General features: G+C 43.7%; 1 protein-coding gene and 1 pseudogene across 2 annotated transcripts; one reads left to right on the forward strand and one right to left on the reverse strand.

Moving 5' to 3' along the window:
• Window positions 1–132: 132 nt before the first annotated feature.
• LOC123743052 (complement C1q-like protein 3) lies at window positions 133–9,420 on the reverse strand (annotated as a pseudogene).
• Window positions 9,421–11,203: 1,783 nt separating this feature from the next.
• LOC145879574 (uncharacterized) lies at window positions 11,204–15,912 on the forward strand. 2 transcript variants are annotated; one of them, XM_082975594.1, is made up of 4 exons: window positions 11,204–11,342; window positions 14,895–14,976; window positions 15,116–15,240; window positions 15,378–15,912. In XM_082975594.1, exons 2-4 carry the CDS (start codon window positions 14,904–14,906, stop codon window positions 15,495–15,497), a joined length of 318 nt encoding a protein of 105 aa, XP_082831720.1. In that variant the 5' UTR covers window positions 11,204–11,342; window positions 14,895–14,903; the 3' UTR covers window positions 15,498–15,912. The 2 variants fall into 2 exon arrangements, with proteins under 2 accessions (XP_082831720.1, XP_082831722.1); XM_082975596.1 differs by lacking the exon at window positions 11,204–11,342 and adding an exon at window positions 11,384–11,407.
• The last annotated feature ends 584 nt before the right edge of the window (window positions 15,913–16,496 follow it).

Genomic DNA, 16,496 nt, shown 5'->3' on the forward strand with positions numbered 1-16,496 from the left:
TGAGGTCAAATTTAGAACATAGAACAGAAGACACTGGTCATTAGTTATTACATCACGTTGAATGGACGGGTTGTTATGAGAAAACTCATGGCTCTGATTTCATCACAGCTTTTGTTTTGGTTCTCTCTGCCCTCACATAGAGGAGAGCAGGAAGACACTGAAGGGGCAACATTTATTTGAATCTTCATTGAGACCATAGCCTGAGGGAAGGTACATGTAGATTAAGTCCCCCTGCTCCAGACTCACTGCATTAGATACATACTGATGCCCTTCCTGGCTATTGTACTGATTTGACAATATTTAATGCTGATTATTCTTAAATAAGGATACACCCATATATGCCGATGTGCGGGCGTCCATGCCAGAGAATCTGAAGTAGTAGACTCCTCTCAATGGGACTGTGAAGACATCTGCATCAGAGGAAAGGAGGGAGAGATCAACACTGTCTGTATCTCATAAACACTGGAGCAGCCTGTTAGTGATGTAGGTGTCTGTAACTAATGTCATATATGTAGCAGCAGTACCTGTATGATGGTTGTAGGTGTCTGTAACTAATGTCATATACGTAGCAGCAGTACCTGTATGATGGTTGTAGGTGTCTGTAACTAATGTCATATACGTAGCAGCAGTACCTACCTGTATGATGGTTGTAGGTGTCTGTAACTAATGTCATATACGTAGCAGCAGTACCTGTATGATGGTTGTAGGTGTCTGTAACTAATGTCATATACGTAGTAGCAGTACCTGTATGATGGTTGTAGGTGTCTGTAACTAATGTCATATACGTAGCAGCAGTACCTACCTGTATGATGGTTGTAGGTGTCTGTAACTAATGTCTTATACGTAGCAGCAGTACCTGTATGATGGTTGTAGGTGTCTGTAACTAATGTCATATACGTAGCAGCAGTACCTACCTGTATGATGGTTGTAGGTGTCTGTAACTAATGTCATATACGTAGCAGCAGCCTACCTGTATGATGGTTGTAGGTGTCTGTAACTAATGTCTTATACGTAGCAGCAGTACCTGTATGATGGTTGTAGGTGTCTGTAACTAATGTCATATACGTAGCAGCAGTACCTACCTGTATGATGGTTGTAGGTGTCTGTAACTAATGTCATATACGTAGCAGCAGTACCCCTGTATGATGGTTGTAGGTGTCTGTAACTAATGTCATATACGTAGCAGCAGTACCTGTATGATGGTTGTAGGTGTCTGTAACTAATGTCATATACGTAGCAGCAGCCTACCTGTATGATGGTTGTAGGTGTCTGTAACTAATGTCATATACGTAGCAGCAGTACCTGTATGATGGTTGTAGGTGTCTGTAACTAATGTCATATACGTAGCAGCAGTACCTGTATGATGGTTGTAGGTGTCTGTAACTAATGTCATATACGTAGCAGCAGTACCTGTATGATGGTTGTAGGTGTCTGTAACTAATGTCATATACGTAGCAGCAGTACCTGTATGATGGTTGTAGGTGTCTGTAACTAATGTCATATACGTAGCAGCAGTACCTACCTGTATGATGGTTGTAGGTGTCTGTAACTAATGTCATATACGTAGCAGCAGTACCTGTATGATGGTTGTAGGTGTCTGTAACTAATGTCATATACGTAGCAGCAGTACCTGTATGATGGTTGTAGGTGTCTGTAACTAATGTCATATACGTAGCAGCAGTACCTGTATGATGGTTGTAGGTGTCTGTAACTAATGTCATATACGTAGCAGCAGTACCTACCTGTATGATGGTTGTAGGTGTCTGTAACTAATGTCATATACGTAGCAGCAGTACCTGTATGATGGTTGTAGGTGTCTGTAACTAATGTCATATACGTAGCAGCAGTACCTACCTGTATGATGGTTGTAGGTGTCTGTAACTAATGTCATATACGTAGCAGCAGTACCTACCTGTATGATGGTTGTAGGTGTCTGTAACTAATGTCATATACGTAGCAGCAGTACCTGTATGATGGTTGTAGATGTCTGTAACTAATGTCATATACGTAGCAGCAGTACCTGTATGATGGTTGTAGTTGTCTGTAACTAATGTCATATACGTAGCAGCAGTACCTGTATGATGGTTGTAGGTGTCTGTAACTAATGTCATATACGTAGCAGCAGTACCTGTATGATGGTTGTAGGTGTCTGTAACTAATGTCATATACGTAGCAGCAGTACCTACCTGTATGATGGTTGTAGGTGTCTGTAACTAATGTCATATACGTAGCAGCAGTACCTACCTGTATGATGGTTGTAGGTGTCTGTAACTAATGTCATATACGTAGCAGCAGTACCTGTATGATGGTTGTAGATGTCTGTAACTAATGTCATATACGTAGCAGCAGTACCTGTATGATGGTTGTAGGTGTCTGTAACTAATGTCATATACGTAGCAGCAGTACCTACCTGTATGATGGTTGTAGTTGTCTGTAACTAATGTCATATATGTAGCAGCAGTACCTGTATGATGGTTGTAGGTGTCTGTAACTAATGTCATATACGTAGCAGCAGTACCTGTATGATGGTTGTAGGTGTCTGTAACTAATGTCATATACGTAGCAGCAGTACCTGTATGATGGTTGTAGGTGTCTGTAACTAATGTCATATACGTAGCAGCAGTACCTGTATGATGGTTGTAGGTGTCTGTAACTAATGTCATATACGTAGCAGCAGTACCTACCTGTATGATGGTTGTAGGTGTCTGTAACTAATGTCATATACGTAGCAGCAGTACCTCCTGTATGATGGTTGTAGGTGTCTGTAACTAATGTCATATACGTAGCAGCAGTACCTGTATGATGGTTGTAGGTGTCTGTAACTAATGTCATATACGTAGCAGCAGTACCTGTATGATGGTTGTAGGTGTCTGTAACTAATGTCATATACGTAGCAGCAGTACCTACCTGTATGATGGTTGTAGGTGTCTGTAACTAATGTCATATACGTAGCAGCAGTACCTGTATGATGGTTGTAGGTGTCTGTAACTAATGTCATATACGTAGCAGCAGTACCTACCTGTATGATGGTTGTAGGTGTCTGTAACTAATGTCATATACGTAGCAGCAGTACCTACCTGTATGATGGTTGTAGGTGTCTGTAACTAATGTCATATACGTAGCAGCAGTACCTGTATGATGGTTGTAGGTGTCTGTAACTAATGTCATATACGTAGCAGCAGTACCTGTATGATGGTTGTAGTTGTCTGTAACTAATGTCATATACGTAGCAGCAGTACCTGTATGATGGTTGTAGGTGTCTGTAACTAATGTCATATACGTAGCAGCAGTACCTGTATGATGGTTGTAGGTGTCTGTAACTAATGTCATATACGTAGCAGCAGTACCTGTATGATGGTTGTAGGTGTCTGTAACTAATGTCATATACGTAGCAGCAGTACCTACCTGTATGATGGTTGTAGGTGTCTGTAACTAATGTCATATACGTAGCAGCAGTACCTGTATGATGGTTGTAGGTGTCTGTAACTAATGTCATATACGTAGCAGCAGTACCTGTATGATGGTTGTAGGTGTCTGTAACTAATGTCATATACGTAGCAGCAGTACCTGTATGATGGTTGTAGGTGTCTGTAACTAATGTCATATACGTAGCAGCAGTACCTGTATGATGGTTGTAGGTGTCTGTAACTAATGTCATATACGTAGCAGCAGTACCTGTATGATGGTTGTAGGTGTCTGTAACTAATGTCATATACGTAGCAGCAGTACCTACCTGTATGATGGTTGTAGGTGTCTGTAACTAATGTCATATACGTAGCAGCAGTACCTACCTGTATGATGGTTGTAGGTGTCTGTAACTAATGTCATATACGTAGCAGCAGTACCCTGTATGATGGTTGTAGGTGTCTGTAACTAATGTCATATACGTAGCAGCAGTACCTGTATGATGGTTGTAGGTGTCTGTAACTAATGTCATATACGTAGCAGCAGTACCTGTATGATGGTTGTAGGTGTCTGTAACTAATGTCATATACGTAGCAGCAGTACCTGTATGATGGTTGTAGGTGTCTGTAACTAATGTCATATACGTAGCAGCAGTACCTGTATGATGGTTGTAGGTGTCTGTAACTAATGTCATATACGTAGCAGCAGTACCTGTATGATGGTTGTAGGTGTCTGTAACTAATGTCATATACGTAGCAGCAGTACCTACCTGTATGATGGTTGTAGGTGTCTGTAACTAATGTCATATACGTAGCAGCAGTACCTGTATGATGGTTGTAGATGTCTGTAACTAATGTCATATACGTAGCAGCAGTACCTGTATGATGGTTGTAGGTGTCTGTAACTAATGTCATATACGTAGCAGCAGTACCTGTATGATGGTTGTAGGTGTCTGTAACTAATGTCATATACGTAGCAGCAGTACCTGTATGATGGTTGTAGGTGTCTGTAACTAATGTCATATACGTAGCAGCAGTACCTGTATGATGGTTGTAGGTGTCTGTAACTAATGTCATATACGTAGCAGCAGTACCTACCTGTATGATGGTTGTAGGTGTCTGTAACTAATGTCATATACGTAGCAGCAGTACCTGTATGATGGTTGTAGATGTCTGTAACTAATGTCATATACGTAGCAGCAGTACCTGTATGATGGTTGTAGTTGTCTGTAACTAATGTCATATACGTAGCAGCAGTACCTGTATGATGGTTGTAGGTGTCTGTAACTAATGTCATATACGTAGCAGCAGTACCTGTATGATGGTTGTAGGTGTCTGTAACTAATGTCATATACGTAGCAGCAGTACCTGTATGATGGTTGTAGGTGTCTGTAACTAATGTCATATACGTAGCAGCAGTACCTGTATGATGGTTGTAGTTGTCTGTAACTAATGTCATATACGTAGCAGCAGTACCTGTATGATGGTTGTAGGTGTCTGTAACTAATGTCATATACGTAGCAGCAGTACCTACCTGTATGATGGTTGTAGTTGTCTGTAACTAACGTCATATACGTAGCAGCAGTACCTACCTGTATGATGGTTGTAGGTGTCTGTAACTAATGTCATATACGTAGCAGCAGTACCTGTATGATGGTTGTAGGTGTCTGTAACTAATGTCATATACGTAGCAGCAGTACCTGTATGATGGTTGTAGGTGTCTGTAACTAATGTCATATACGTAGCAGCAGTACCTACCTGTATGATGGTTGTAGGTGTCTGTAACTAATGTCATATACGTAGCAGCAGTACCTACCTGTATGATGGTTGTAGGTGTCTGTAACTAATGTCATATACGTAGCAGCAGTACCTGTATGATGGTTGTAGATGTCTGTAACTAATGTCATATACGTAGCAGCAGTACCTGTATGATGGTTGTAGTTGTCTGTAACTAATGTCATATACGTAGCAGCAGTACCTGTATGATGGTTGTAGGTGTCTGTAACTAATGTCATATACGTAGCAGCAGTACCTGTATGATGGTTGTAGGTGTCTGTAACTAATGTCATATACGTAGCAGCAGTACCTGTATGATGGTTGTAGGTGTCTGTAACTAATGTCATATACGTAGCAGCAGTACCTACCTGTATGATGGTTGTAGGTGTCTGTAACTAATGTCATATACGTAGCAGCAGTACCTGTATGATGGTTGTAGATGTCTGTAACTAATGTCATATACGTAGCAGCAGTACCTGTATGATGGTTGTAGTTGTCTGTAACTAATGTCATATACGTAGCAGCAGTACCTGTATGATGGTTGTAGGTGTCTGTAACTAATGTCATATACGTAGCAGCAGTACCTGTATGATGGTTGTAGGTGTCTGTAACTAATGTCATATACGTAGCAGCAGTACCTACCTGTATGATGGTTGTAGGTGTCTGTAACTAATGTCATATACGTAGCAGCAGTACCTGTATGATGGTTGTAGGTGTCTGTAACTAATGTCATATACGTAGCAGCAGTACCTGTATGATGGTTGTAGGTGTCTGTAACTAATGTCATATACGTAGCAGCAGTACCTACCTGTATGATGGTTGTAGGTGTCTGTAACTAATGTCATATACGTAGCAGCAGTACCTGTATGATGGTTGTAGTTGTCTGTAACTAATGTCATATACGTAGCAGCAGTACCTGTATGATGGTTGTAGGTGTCTGTAACTAATGTCATATACGTAGCAGCAGTACCTACCTGTATGATGGTTGTAGTTGTCTGTAACTAACGTCATATACGTAGCAGCAGTACCTACCTGTATGATGGTTGTAGTTGTCTGTAACTAATGTCATATACGTAGCAGCAGTACCTACCTGTATGATGGTTGTAGGTGTCTGTAACTAATGTCATATACGTAGCAGCAGTACCTGTATGATGGTTGTAGTTGTCTGTAACTAATGTCATATACGTAGCAGCAGTACCTACCTGTATGATGGTTGTAGGTGTCTGTAACTAATGTCATATACGTAGCAGCAGTACCTGTATGATGGTTGTAGGTGTCTGTAACTAATGTCATATACGTAGCAGCAGTACCTGTATGATGGTTGTAGTTGTCTGTAACTAATGTCATATACGTAGCAGCAGTACCTACCTGTATGATGGTTGTAGGTGTCTGTAACTAATGTCATATACGTAGCAGCAGTACCTGTATGATGGTTGTAGGTGTCTGTAACTAATGTCATATACGTAGCAGCAGTACCTGTATGATGGTTGTAGGTGTCTGTAACTAATGTCATATACGTAGCAGCAGTACCTGTATGATGGTTGTAGGTGTCTGTAACTAATGTCATATACGTAGCAGCAGTACCTACCTGTATGATGGTTGTAGGTGTCTGTAACTAATGTCATATACGTAGCAGCAGTACCTGTATGATGGTTGTAGTTGTCTGTAACTAATGTCATATACGTAGCAGCAGTACCTACCTGTATGATGGTTGTAGGTGTCAGTAACTAATGTCATATACGTAGCAGCAGTACCTGTATGATGGTTGTAGGTGTCTGTAACTAATGTCATATACGTAGCAGCAGTACCTACCTGTATGATGGTTGTAGGTGTCTGTAACTAATGTCATATACGTAGCAGCAGTACCTGTATGATGGTTGTAGGTGTCTGTAACTAATGTCATATACGTAGCAGCAGTACCTACCTGTATGATGGTTGTAGGTGTCTGTAACTAATGTCATATACGTAGCAGCAGTACCTGTATGATGGGTTGTAGGTGTCTGTAACTAATGTCATATACGTAGCAGCAGTACCTGTATGATGGTTGTAGGTGTCTGTAACTAATGTCATATACGTAGCAGCAGTACCTACCTGTATGATGGTTGTAGGTGTCTGTAACTAATGTCATATACGTAGCAGCAGTACCTGTATGATGGTTGTAGGTGTCTGTAACTGATGTCATATACGTAGCAGCAGTACCTACCTGTATGATGGTTGTAGGTGTCTGTAACTAATGTCATATACGTAGCAGCAGTACCTACCTGTATGATGGTTGTAGGTGTCTGTAACTAATGTCATATACGTAGCAGCAGTACCTGTATGATGGTTGTAGGTGTCTGTAACTAATGTCATATACGTAGTAGCAGTACCTGTATGATGGTTGTAGGTGTCTGTAACTAATGTCATATACGTAGCAGCAGTACCTGTATGATGGTTGTAGGTGTCTGTAACTAATGTCATATACGTAGCAGCAGTACCTGTATGATGGTTGTAGGTGTCTGTAACTAATGTCATATACGTAGCAGCAGTACCTGTATGATGGTTGTAGGTGTCTGTAACTAATGTCATATACGTAGCAGCAGTACCTGTATGATGGTTGTAGGTGTCTGTAACTAATGTCATATACGTAGCAGCAGTACCTGTATGATGGTTGTAGGTGTCTGTAACTAATGTCATATACGTAGCAGCAGTACCTGTATGATGGTTGTAGGTGTCTGTAACTAATGTCATATACGTAGCAGCAGTACCTGTATGTGGGTTGTAGGTGTCTGTAACTAATGTCATATACGTAGCAGCAGTACCTGTATGTGGGTTGTAGGTGTTGCCGATGTTGGTGAAGACGTTGGTGTAGATCATTTGGGTCTCAGTATTGAAAGGTCCTACTTTCCTGAGTTAGTCACACCAGCAGAGAAGGCCAGCTTGGGTCTGTCACTGAGCACAAAATTGTTCTATAAGTTTCTGTATGTTGAGTAAGATAAATTCATAAAATGAACATATTCCCACAACACATTAGATACAATGAGTTTCTGAAAGTCTGTGTTTGTCTTACCTGTGTTCTCTCTCTTCAGCCCCTCCACTTCTCCTTTCAGTTCCTCCACCTCTCTCTCGCTGGCTGTCACTCTGGTCCCCATGGCTGACAGTTCAGCTGCTTGGGCTAGAATTATGGGAATAATATCTAGAGCTCTTGATCTGATGTCTAGAGCTGAAATAAACTGATGATGAATTCAACACACTCTTCCTGACTACAATAGTCAAATAAACTGATGACTACAATAGTCAAATGAAAGGAAGCTGCCTCATGTTCGCTGCATTCTCTCCCTCTCCAGTTCCTCCACCTTGTTCTTGTGGAACTGCTGTTCAGTCACAGTGACACTTCGCTCTTTGGTTCACCATCTCCTTCTGCAGCTCCTCCACCTCTCCTTTCAGCTCCTCCACCTCTCCTTCTGCAGCTCCTCCACCTCTCCTTCTGCAGCTCCTCCACCTCTCCTTTCAGCTCCTCCACCTCTCCTTTCAGCTCCTCCATCTCTCCTTCTGCAGCTCCTCCACCTCTCCTTTCAGCTCCTCCATCTCTCCTTTCAGCTCCTCCACCTCTCCTTCTGCAGCTCCTCCACCTCTCCTTTCAGCTCCTCCACCTCTCCTTCTGCAGCTCCTCCACCTCTCCTTCTGCAGCTCCTCCACCTCTCCTTTCAGCTCCTCCACCTCTCCTTCTGCAGCTCCTCCACCTCTCCTTCTGCAGCTCCTCCACCTCTCCTTTCAGCTCCTCCACCTCTCCTTCTGCAGCTCGTCCACCTCTCCTTTCAGCTCCTCCACCTCTCCTTCTGCAGCTCCTCCACCTCTCCTTTCAGCTCCTCCATCTCTCCTTCTGCAGCTCCTCCACCTCTCCTTTCAGCTCATCCACCTCTCCTTTCAGCTCTTCCATCTCTCCTTACAGCTCCTCCACCTCTCCTTTCAGCTCCTCCATCTCTCCTTTCAGCTCCTCCATCTCTCCTTTCATCTCCTCCATCTCTCCTTCTGCAGCTCCTCCACCTCTCCTTTCAACTCCTCCACCTCTCCTTTCAGCTCCTCCACCTCTCCTTCTGCAGCTCCTCCACCTCTCCTTTCAGCTCCTCCACCTCTCCTTTCAGCTCCTCCATCTCTCCTTTCAGCTCCTCCGCCTCTCCTTTCAGCTCCTCCATCTCTCCTTCTGCAGCTCCTCCACCTCTCCTTTCAGCTCCTCAATCTCTCCTTTCAGCTCCTCCATCTCTCCTTTCAGCTCCTCCACCTCTCCTTTCAGCTCCTCCATCTCTCCTTTCAGCTCCTCCATCTCTCCTTTCACCTCCTCCATCTGTCCTTTCAGCTCCTCCATCTCTCCTTCTGCAGCTCCACCACCTCTCCTTTCAGCTCCTCCACCTCTCCTTTCAGCTCCTCCACCTCTCCTTTCAGCTCCTCCACCTGGCTCTCCACCTGGCTCAGTCTGGTCTCAAACTACAATAACATTAGGCTTTTTAATCTCTGCTGAATGAAAAAGGAGCTAACCCACATGCAATAAACATAGTGTAGTGCCCGTAATACAAACGTTTGGATCTCTTGGTGTAATGGCTAAGACGTTGGACTGACACTTACAGGGACTCGGGTTGGAGTCCCAATTGCACTACATCCTGAATTTGCTATTATTATACATAAACACCCTTCTTTACCTGAGTTCTCTCTCTTCAGTTCCACCGCCTGACCCTCACTGGCTGTCACTCTGGCCCCCATGTTCCTCAGCTCCACTCCCTGTTCCACCACCATGTTCCTCAGCTCCACTCTCTCTTCCACCACCATGTTCCTCAGCTCCACTCTCTGTTCCACCACCATGTTCCTCAGCTCCACTCTCTGTTCCACCACCATGTTCCTCAGCTCCACTCTCTGTTGCACCACCATGTTCCTCAGCTCCACTCTCTGTTCCACCACCATGTTCCTCAGCTCCACTCTCTGTTCCACCACCATGTTCCTCAGCCCCACTCTCTGTTCCACCACCATGTTCCTCAGCTCCACTCTCTGTTCCACCACCATGTCTCTCAGCTCCACTCCCTGTTCCACCACCATGTTCCTCAGCTCCACTCTCTGTTCCACCACCATGTTCCTCAGCTCCACTCTCTGTTCCACCACCATGTCTCTCAGCTCCTTCAGTTCAGTCCAGATGTCAGGCTGGGTGGTCAACGATTCAGCATCACTCTCCCTGCTCTCTCCTCCTTCGCTGTGACCCTGTAGAGTGATGTCATTCTCTCTAACCCCTCTACTTTCTGGTTTGAATCCCCGAGCCAATTAGGTGAAAAATCTATAGATTGCCCTTGAGCAAGGCACTTAACCCTAATTGCTCATGTAAGTCACTCTGGATAAGAGCGTCTGCTAAATTACTCAAAGGTAAGTAAATATAAAGCAGCAAGGTTTCAGAAATATCACCATAGTTACTGAAGGACTAGCTGCTGAAGCTGTTATTATTATTGAAGCTCCACTAAGCCTATTGGAGGTCTAGGTACAGTCATCACCATAGTTACTGAAGGACTAGCTGCTGAAGCTGTTATTATTATTGAAGCTCCACTAAGCCTATTGGAGGTCTAGGTACAGTCATCACCATAGTTACTGAAGGACTAGCTGCTGAAGCTGTTATTATTATTGAAGCTCCACTAAGCCTATTGGAGGTCTAGGTACAGTCATCACCATAGTTACTGAAGGGCTAGCTGCTGAAGCTGTTATTATTATTGAAGCTCCACTAAGCCTATTGGAGGTCTAGGTACAGTCATCACCATAGTTACTGAAGGACTAGCTGCTGAAGCTGTTATTATTATTGAAGCTCCACTAAGCCTATTGGAGGTCTAGGTACAGTCATCACCATAGTTACTGAAGGGCTAGCTGCTGAAGCTGTTATTATTATTGAAGCTCCACTAAGCCTATTGGAGGTCTAGGTACAGTCATCACCATAGTCTGTTCACCTAGATCCACAAGGTGGAGTTAACTTGAAGGGGAGGGAGAAGGGAGTGAGGGTTTAAAACAAAGCCCTGCCTCTGTGGCTGTTGTCAAAGCAACAGAGAAGGAGCAGGAAGTATCCAGGTAGTTAAATAGAACACACACACTCCCTCTGGTAACCTCCGGTCCTCACACCCTGAACAGCCACTCCACCACCTGACCAGCCTCATACAGGTAAGAGACACCTGCTGCTAGCTACACCTGATCTCCTCCTTCTCTGAGAAAATACATGAACCTGGGTATGTGTGTTCTCTCTTTCCCTGTCCTCTCTATCTCACACATCTGTCTCTGTTCTCATGTGTTCTCTCTTTCCCTGTCCTCTCTATCTCACACATCTGTCTCTGTTCTCATGTGTTCTCTCTTTCCCTGTCCTCTCTATCTCACACATCTGTCTCTGTTTTCATGTGTTCTCTCTTTCCCTGTCCTCTCTTTCTCACACATCTGTCTCTGTTCTCATGTGTTCTCTCTTTCCCTGTCCTCTCTATCTCACACATCTGTCTCTGTTCTCATGTGTTCTCTCTTTCCCTGTCCTCTCTATCTCACACATCTGTCTCTGTTCTCATGTGTTCTCTCTTTCCCTCTCCTCTCTTTCTCACACATCTCTCTCTGTTTTCATGTGTTCTCTCCCTGTGACCAAACAATGCCAATAGTATGTCTGTCATATAAGAATGTTCCAGATGGGCCCCTGGCATGGGCTATATTACAAAGTTGTCATGTTTTGATTGACTAATGGGACAATATATGTGGGGAATGGCTCTCAGCAATTGGCTTTGCCCAGTTTAAATGCCAGGTAAACAGGAGTGGTATTATCTGCGCATGTGTGTATATGCTGCCAGGCGCCAAACTGCCAGAACTGGATTGGCAGTGTATCCGCCCAGGCAGCCATTGTTCTGACAATCATTGTTCCACAGTCTCATAACGAGCCACCAGAATAGCTCAAGACACACCTGACTGTTGCATGTAACAATATAATGGTGTCACTGAGTAACATCATAATAATCACTGAGTAACACCATAATAATCACTGAGTATCATCATAATAATCACTGAGTAACACCATAATAATCACTGAGTAACACCATAGTAATCATTGAGTAACATCATAATAATCACTGAGTAACACCATAATAATCACTGAGTAACATCATAATAATCACTGAGTAACACCATAATAACACCATAATAACACTATAATAATCACTGAGTAACACCATAATAATCACTGAGTAACACCATAATAATCACTGAGTAACACCATAATAATCACTGAGTAACACCATAGTAATCATTGAGTAACATCATAATAATCACTGAGTAACACCATAATAATCACTGAGTAACATCATAATAATCACTGAGTAACATCATAATAATCACTGAGTAACACCATAATAATCACTGAGTAACACCATAATAATCACTGAGTAACACCATAATAATCACTGAGTAACATCATAATAATCACTGAGTAACACCATAATAATCACTGAGTAACACCATAATAATCACTGAGTAACATCATAATAATCACTGAGTAACACCATAATAATCACTGAGTAACACCATAATAATCACTGAGTAACACCATAATAATCACTCAGTCAGACAGAGTGATTATTATTCAAAAAAATTAAACATGACAAAAAGTATCTCATTCACAGAGAAAGGTTTATTTAGGCATACAGTTTGCATGATTAGTGAATAGTTAAAGTGTAAATTGCCTTCCTTGATGGCCCCTGAGATGATAATTAAAGTTGAATTTAATTATAATTTAAATGGAGGAGAAGGAGGAAGAGGAAGAGGTGGTTTGTGATAGGAATTTATCAGCACAGCGGCAGCCAGGTGAACACCAGCCAGGTGAACACCAGCCAGGTAAACATCAGCCAGGTGAATACCAGCCAGGTGAATACCAGCCAAGTGAACATCAGCCAGGTGAATACCAGCCAGGTGAACACCAGCCAAGTGAACATCAGCCAGGTGAATACCAGCCAGGTGAACATCAGCCAGGTGAATACCAGCCAGGTGAACACCAGCCAGGTGAATACCAGCCAGGTGAATACCAGCCAGGTGAATACCAGCCAGGTGAATACCAGCCAAGTGAACATCAGCCAGGTGGACACCAGCCAAGTGAACATCAGCCAGGTGAATACCAGCCAGGTGAACACCAGCCAGGTGAACACCAGCCAAGTGAACATCAGCCAGGTGAACACCAGCCAAGTGAACATCAGCCAGGTGAATACCAGCCAGGTGAACACCAGCCAAGTGAACATCAGCCAGGTGAACACCAGCCAAGTGAACATCAGCCAGGTGAATACCAGCCAGGTGAACACCAGCCAGGTGAATACCAGCCAGCTGAATACCAGCCAGGTGAATACCAGCCAGGTGAACACCAGCCAGGTGAACACCAGCCAGGTGGACACCAGCCAAGTGAACATCAGCCAGGTGAATACCAGCCAGGTGAACACCAGCCAGGTGAATACCAGCCAGGTGAATACCAGCCAGGTGAATACCAGCCAGGTGAACACCAGCCAGGTGAACACCAGCCAGGTGAATACCAGCCAGCTGAACACCAGCCAGGTGAACACCAGCCAGGTGAATACCAGCCAGCTGAACACCAGCCAGGTGAATACCAGCCAGGTGAAGACCAGCCAGGTGAACACCAGCCAAGTGAACATCAGCCAGGTGAATACCAGCCAGGTGAACAACCGGTCAGGTCCAAGTAAACACCAGCCAGGTCCAGGTGAACACCAGCCAGGTGAACACCAACCAGGTGAACATCAGCCAGGTGAATACTAGTCAGTTGAACACCAGCCAGGTGAACACCAGCCAAGTCCAGGTGAACACCAGCCAGGTCCAGGTGAACACCAGCCAGGTCCAGGTGAACACCAGCCAGGTCCAGGTGAACACCAGCCAGGTGAATACCAGCCAGGTCCAGGTGAACACCAGCCAAGTCCAGGTGAACACCAGCCAGGTCCAGGTGAACACCAGCCAGGTCCAGGTGAACACCAGCCAGGTCCAGGTGAACACCAGCCAGGTCCAGGTGAACACCAGCCAGGTGAATACCAGCCAGGTCCAGGTGAACACCAGCCAGGTCCAGGTGAACACCAGCCAGGTCCAGGTGAACACCAGCCAGGTCCAGGTGAACACCAGCCAGGTCCAGGTGAACACCAGCCAGGTGAATACCAGCCAGGTCCAGGTGAACACCAGCCAGGTCCAGGTGAATACCAGCCAGGTGAACACCAGCCAGCTGAATACCAGCCAGGTGAATACCAGCCAGCTGAACACCAGCCAGGTGAATACCAGCCAGCTGAATACCAGCCAGGTGAATACCAGCCAGATGAATACCAGCCAGGTGAATACCAGCCAGGTGAATGCCAGCCAGATGAATACCAGCCAGGTGAATACTAACACTTTGCTTTGAAGTGACCGAACAGGTTTTAATCTGTAAAACAGACGAGGAGGAAAAAGAGGAACAGTGAAACTAGCGAAAGTATTTCTCTCTGTCAAAGAGCTATATATATCTTATGTGAGGTTTTACAAATATTTTAGGTATGTTGGTACCTGTGTGTCTCAGTGAGTGTTATTGGGTGGTGTGATCTCAGTCTATCTTTTCATCAACTGTCTTGGGCTTTCATGTCCATCTTTGCACACATTTCTAACAATGAAGTTTCATAGACAACCATGCCCAACTTCAGACCCATTTTGAATATCTTTTGTCTTCTGCAGGTTACTGCAATGACATTTCTCCGCCACTTGGGGGCAGTGCTGGCTCTTTCTTGTCTTGTCTCCATGGCCCAAACTGAGAAAAGTGAGCAGTCAAAATAGTATCCTTATTTAACACAATTTTCTCTCCTCATGTATTTGTCTTTGCTGGATGGGAGGATGGACATTCCTAAGAGCAATAAGTGTCTCACCCCCTTCCCTCTTCTATCTCCCTCTCCCTCCAGCCACTCCGCAGGGCTCCAGCAGGCCTATGACTAGAGCTCTGTTCCTCAGCTACAGCTCAGATGGAGAATCCCTCACCACCGAGCAGCTCCGCAGCCTCCTCTCCAATGAGTTCAGCCAGGTCCAGGTGTGTGTGCTTGTGCTTGTGTGTGTACTGAGCTGAAAGGGCAGAATCCTAAACTGAGTCTCTCTCTCTCTCTCTCTCTCTCTCTCTCTCTCTCTCTCTCTCTCTCTCTCTCTCTCTCTCTCTCTCTCTCTCTCTAGGCGCTGAATGATCAGCTGCTGGAGGAGTTCATTGTGGCTTATGACGGAAATGGAGATCACAAGCTCGATATGATGGAGTTTGCAGATCTGGTCAAATTCATCACCAAAGACGGCCACTAGACAACACTGGAAATATATAATAATCCTGGGCTTATGATGGGCCTAACAATATCTGACACATAGAAAATGTAACATAGATCACAAAACCTGAAACATACACACACACACACACACCACACACTGTTCAGACAGGACCACTTCCTCAGAGAGTGTGTTTGTGTGTGTGTCTTGCTCTGCCCTGACTAGAAAAACATTATTGGTTCTCCACAAAGATGTAGCCTTTCCTGCAGTTAAATGACCTAGTAGCCTCATGGGTGGAATGTTATTCATATTTTTCATCATTTCGTAATTAATTAACAAAATCTGGTGTTTCTATGTCAAACGGTTTTGCTATATTTCAGTCTTCTGTGATGTATATAAAGTGTAATATTGGGATGCAAACTCAAAATGGAATACATTTTAACTCTATACCTGACATGGTACAGGGGTCTTCTTTGTTTTAAGCCCATAACCATGTGTATGAGGTGTGTATTTTAGTTTCACAGTAGATGTGTTTAAGACTACCTAGAAACACTCTGTGTGACCCTGATTTAACCCAGTGCAGTAACAACTGCTTTAAATCCTCTGTGTCTGTCAGCTCTTACAGCAGCCAGGTCAGAATATGTTGTTCAACCATGTTTCTCAAATGTTGAAGTTGTTCCAAAAGTCAAATTTCGATGTGTTTAAGGTTAAGGTTAGACATTAACTCAGAGTGTTTAAGGTTAGGGTTAAGTTAAGGTATTAACTTAGAGTTTTTAAGGTTAGGGTTAAGTTAAGGTATTAACTTAGAGTTTTTAAGGTTAGGATTATGTTAAGGTATTAACTCAGAGTTTTTAAGGTTAGGATTATGTTAAGGTATTAACTCAGAGTTTTTAAGGTTAGGGTTAAGTTAAGGTATTAATTCAGAGTTTTTAAGGCTAGGGTTATGTTAAGATATTAACTCAGAGTTTTTAAGGTTAGGGTTAAGTTAAGGTATTAACTCAGAGTTTTTAAGGTTAGGGTTATTTTAAAGTATTAACT

This window comes from Salmo salar, chromosome 05 (genome assembly GCF_965601325.2).
Source record: "Salmo salar chromosome 05, fSalSal1, whole genome shotgun sequence".
NCBI lineage: Eukaryota > Metazoa > Chordata > Actinopteri > Salmoniformes > Salmonidae > Salmo > Salmo salar.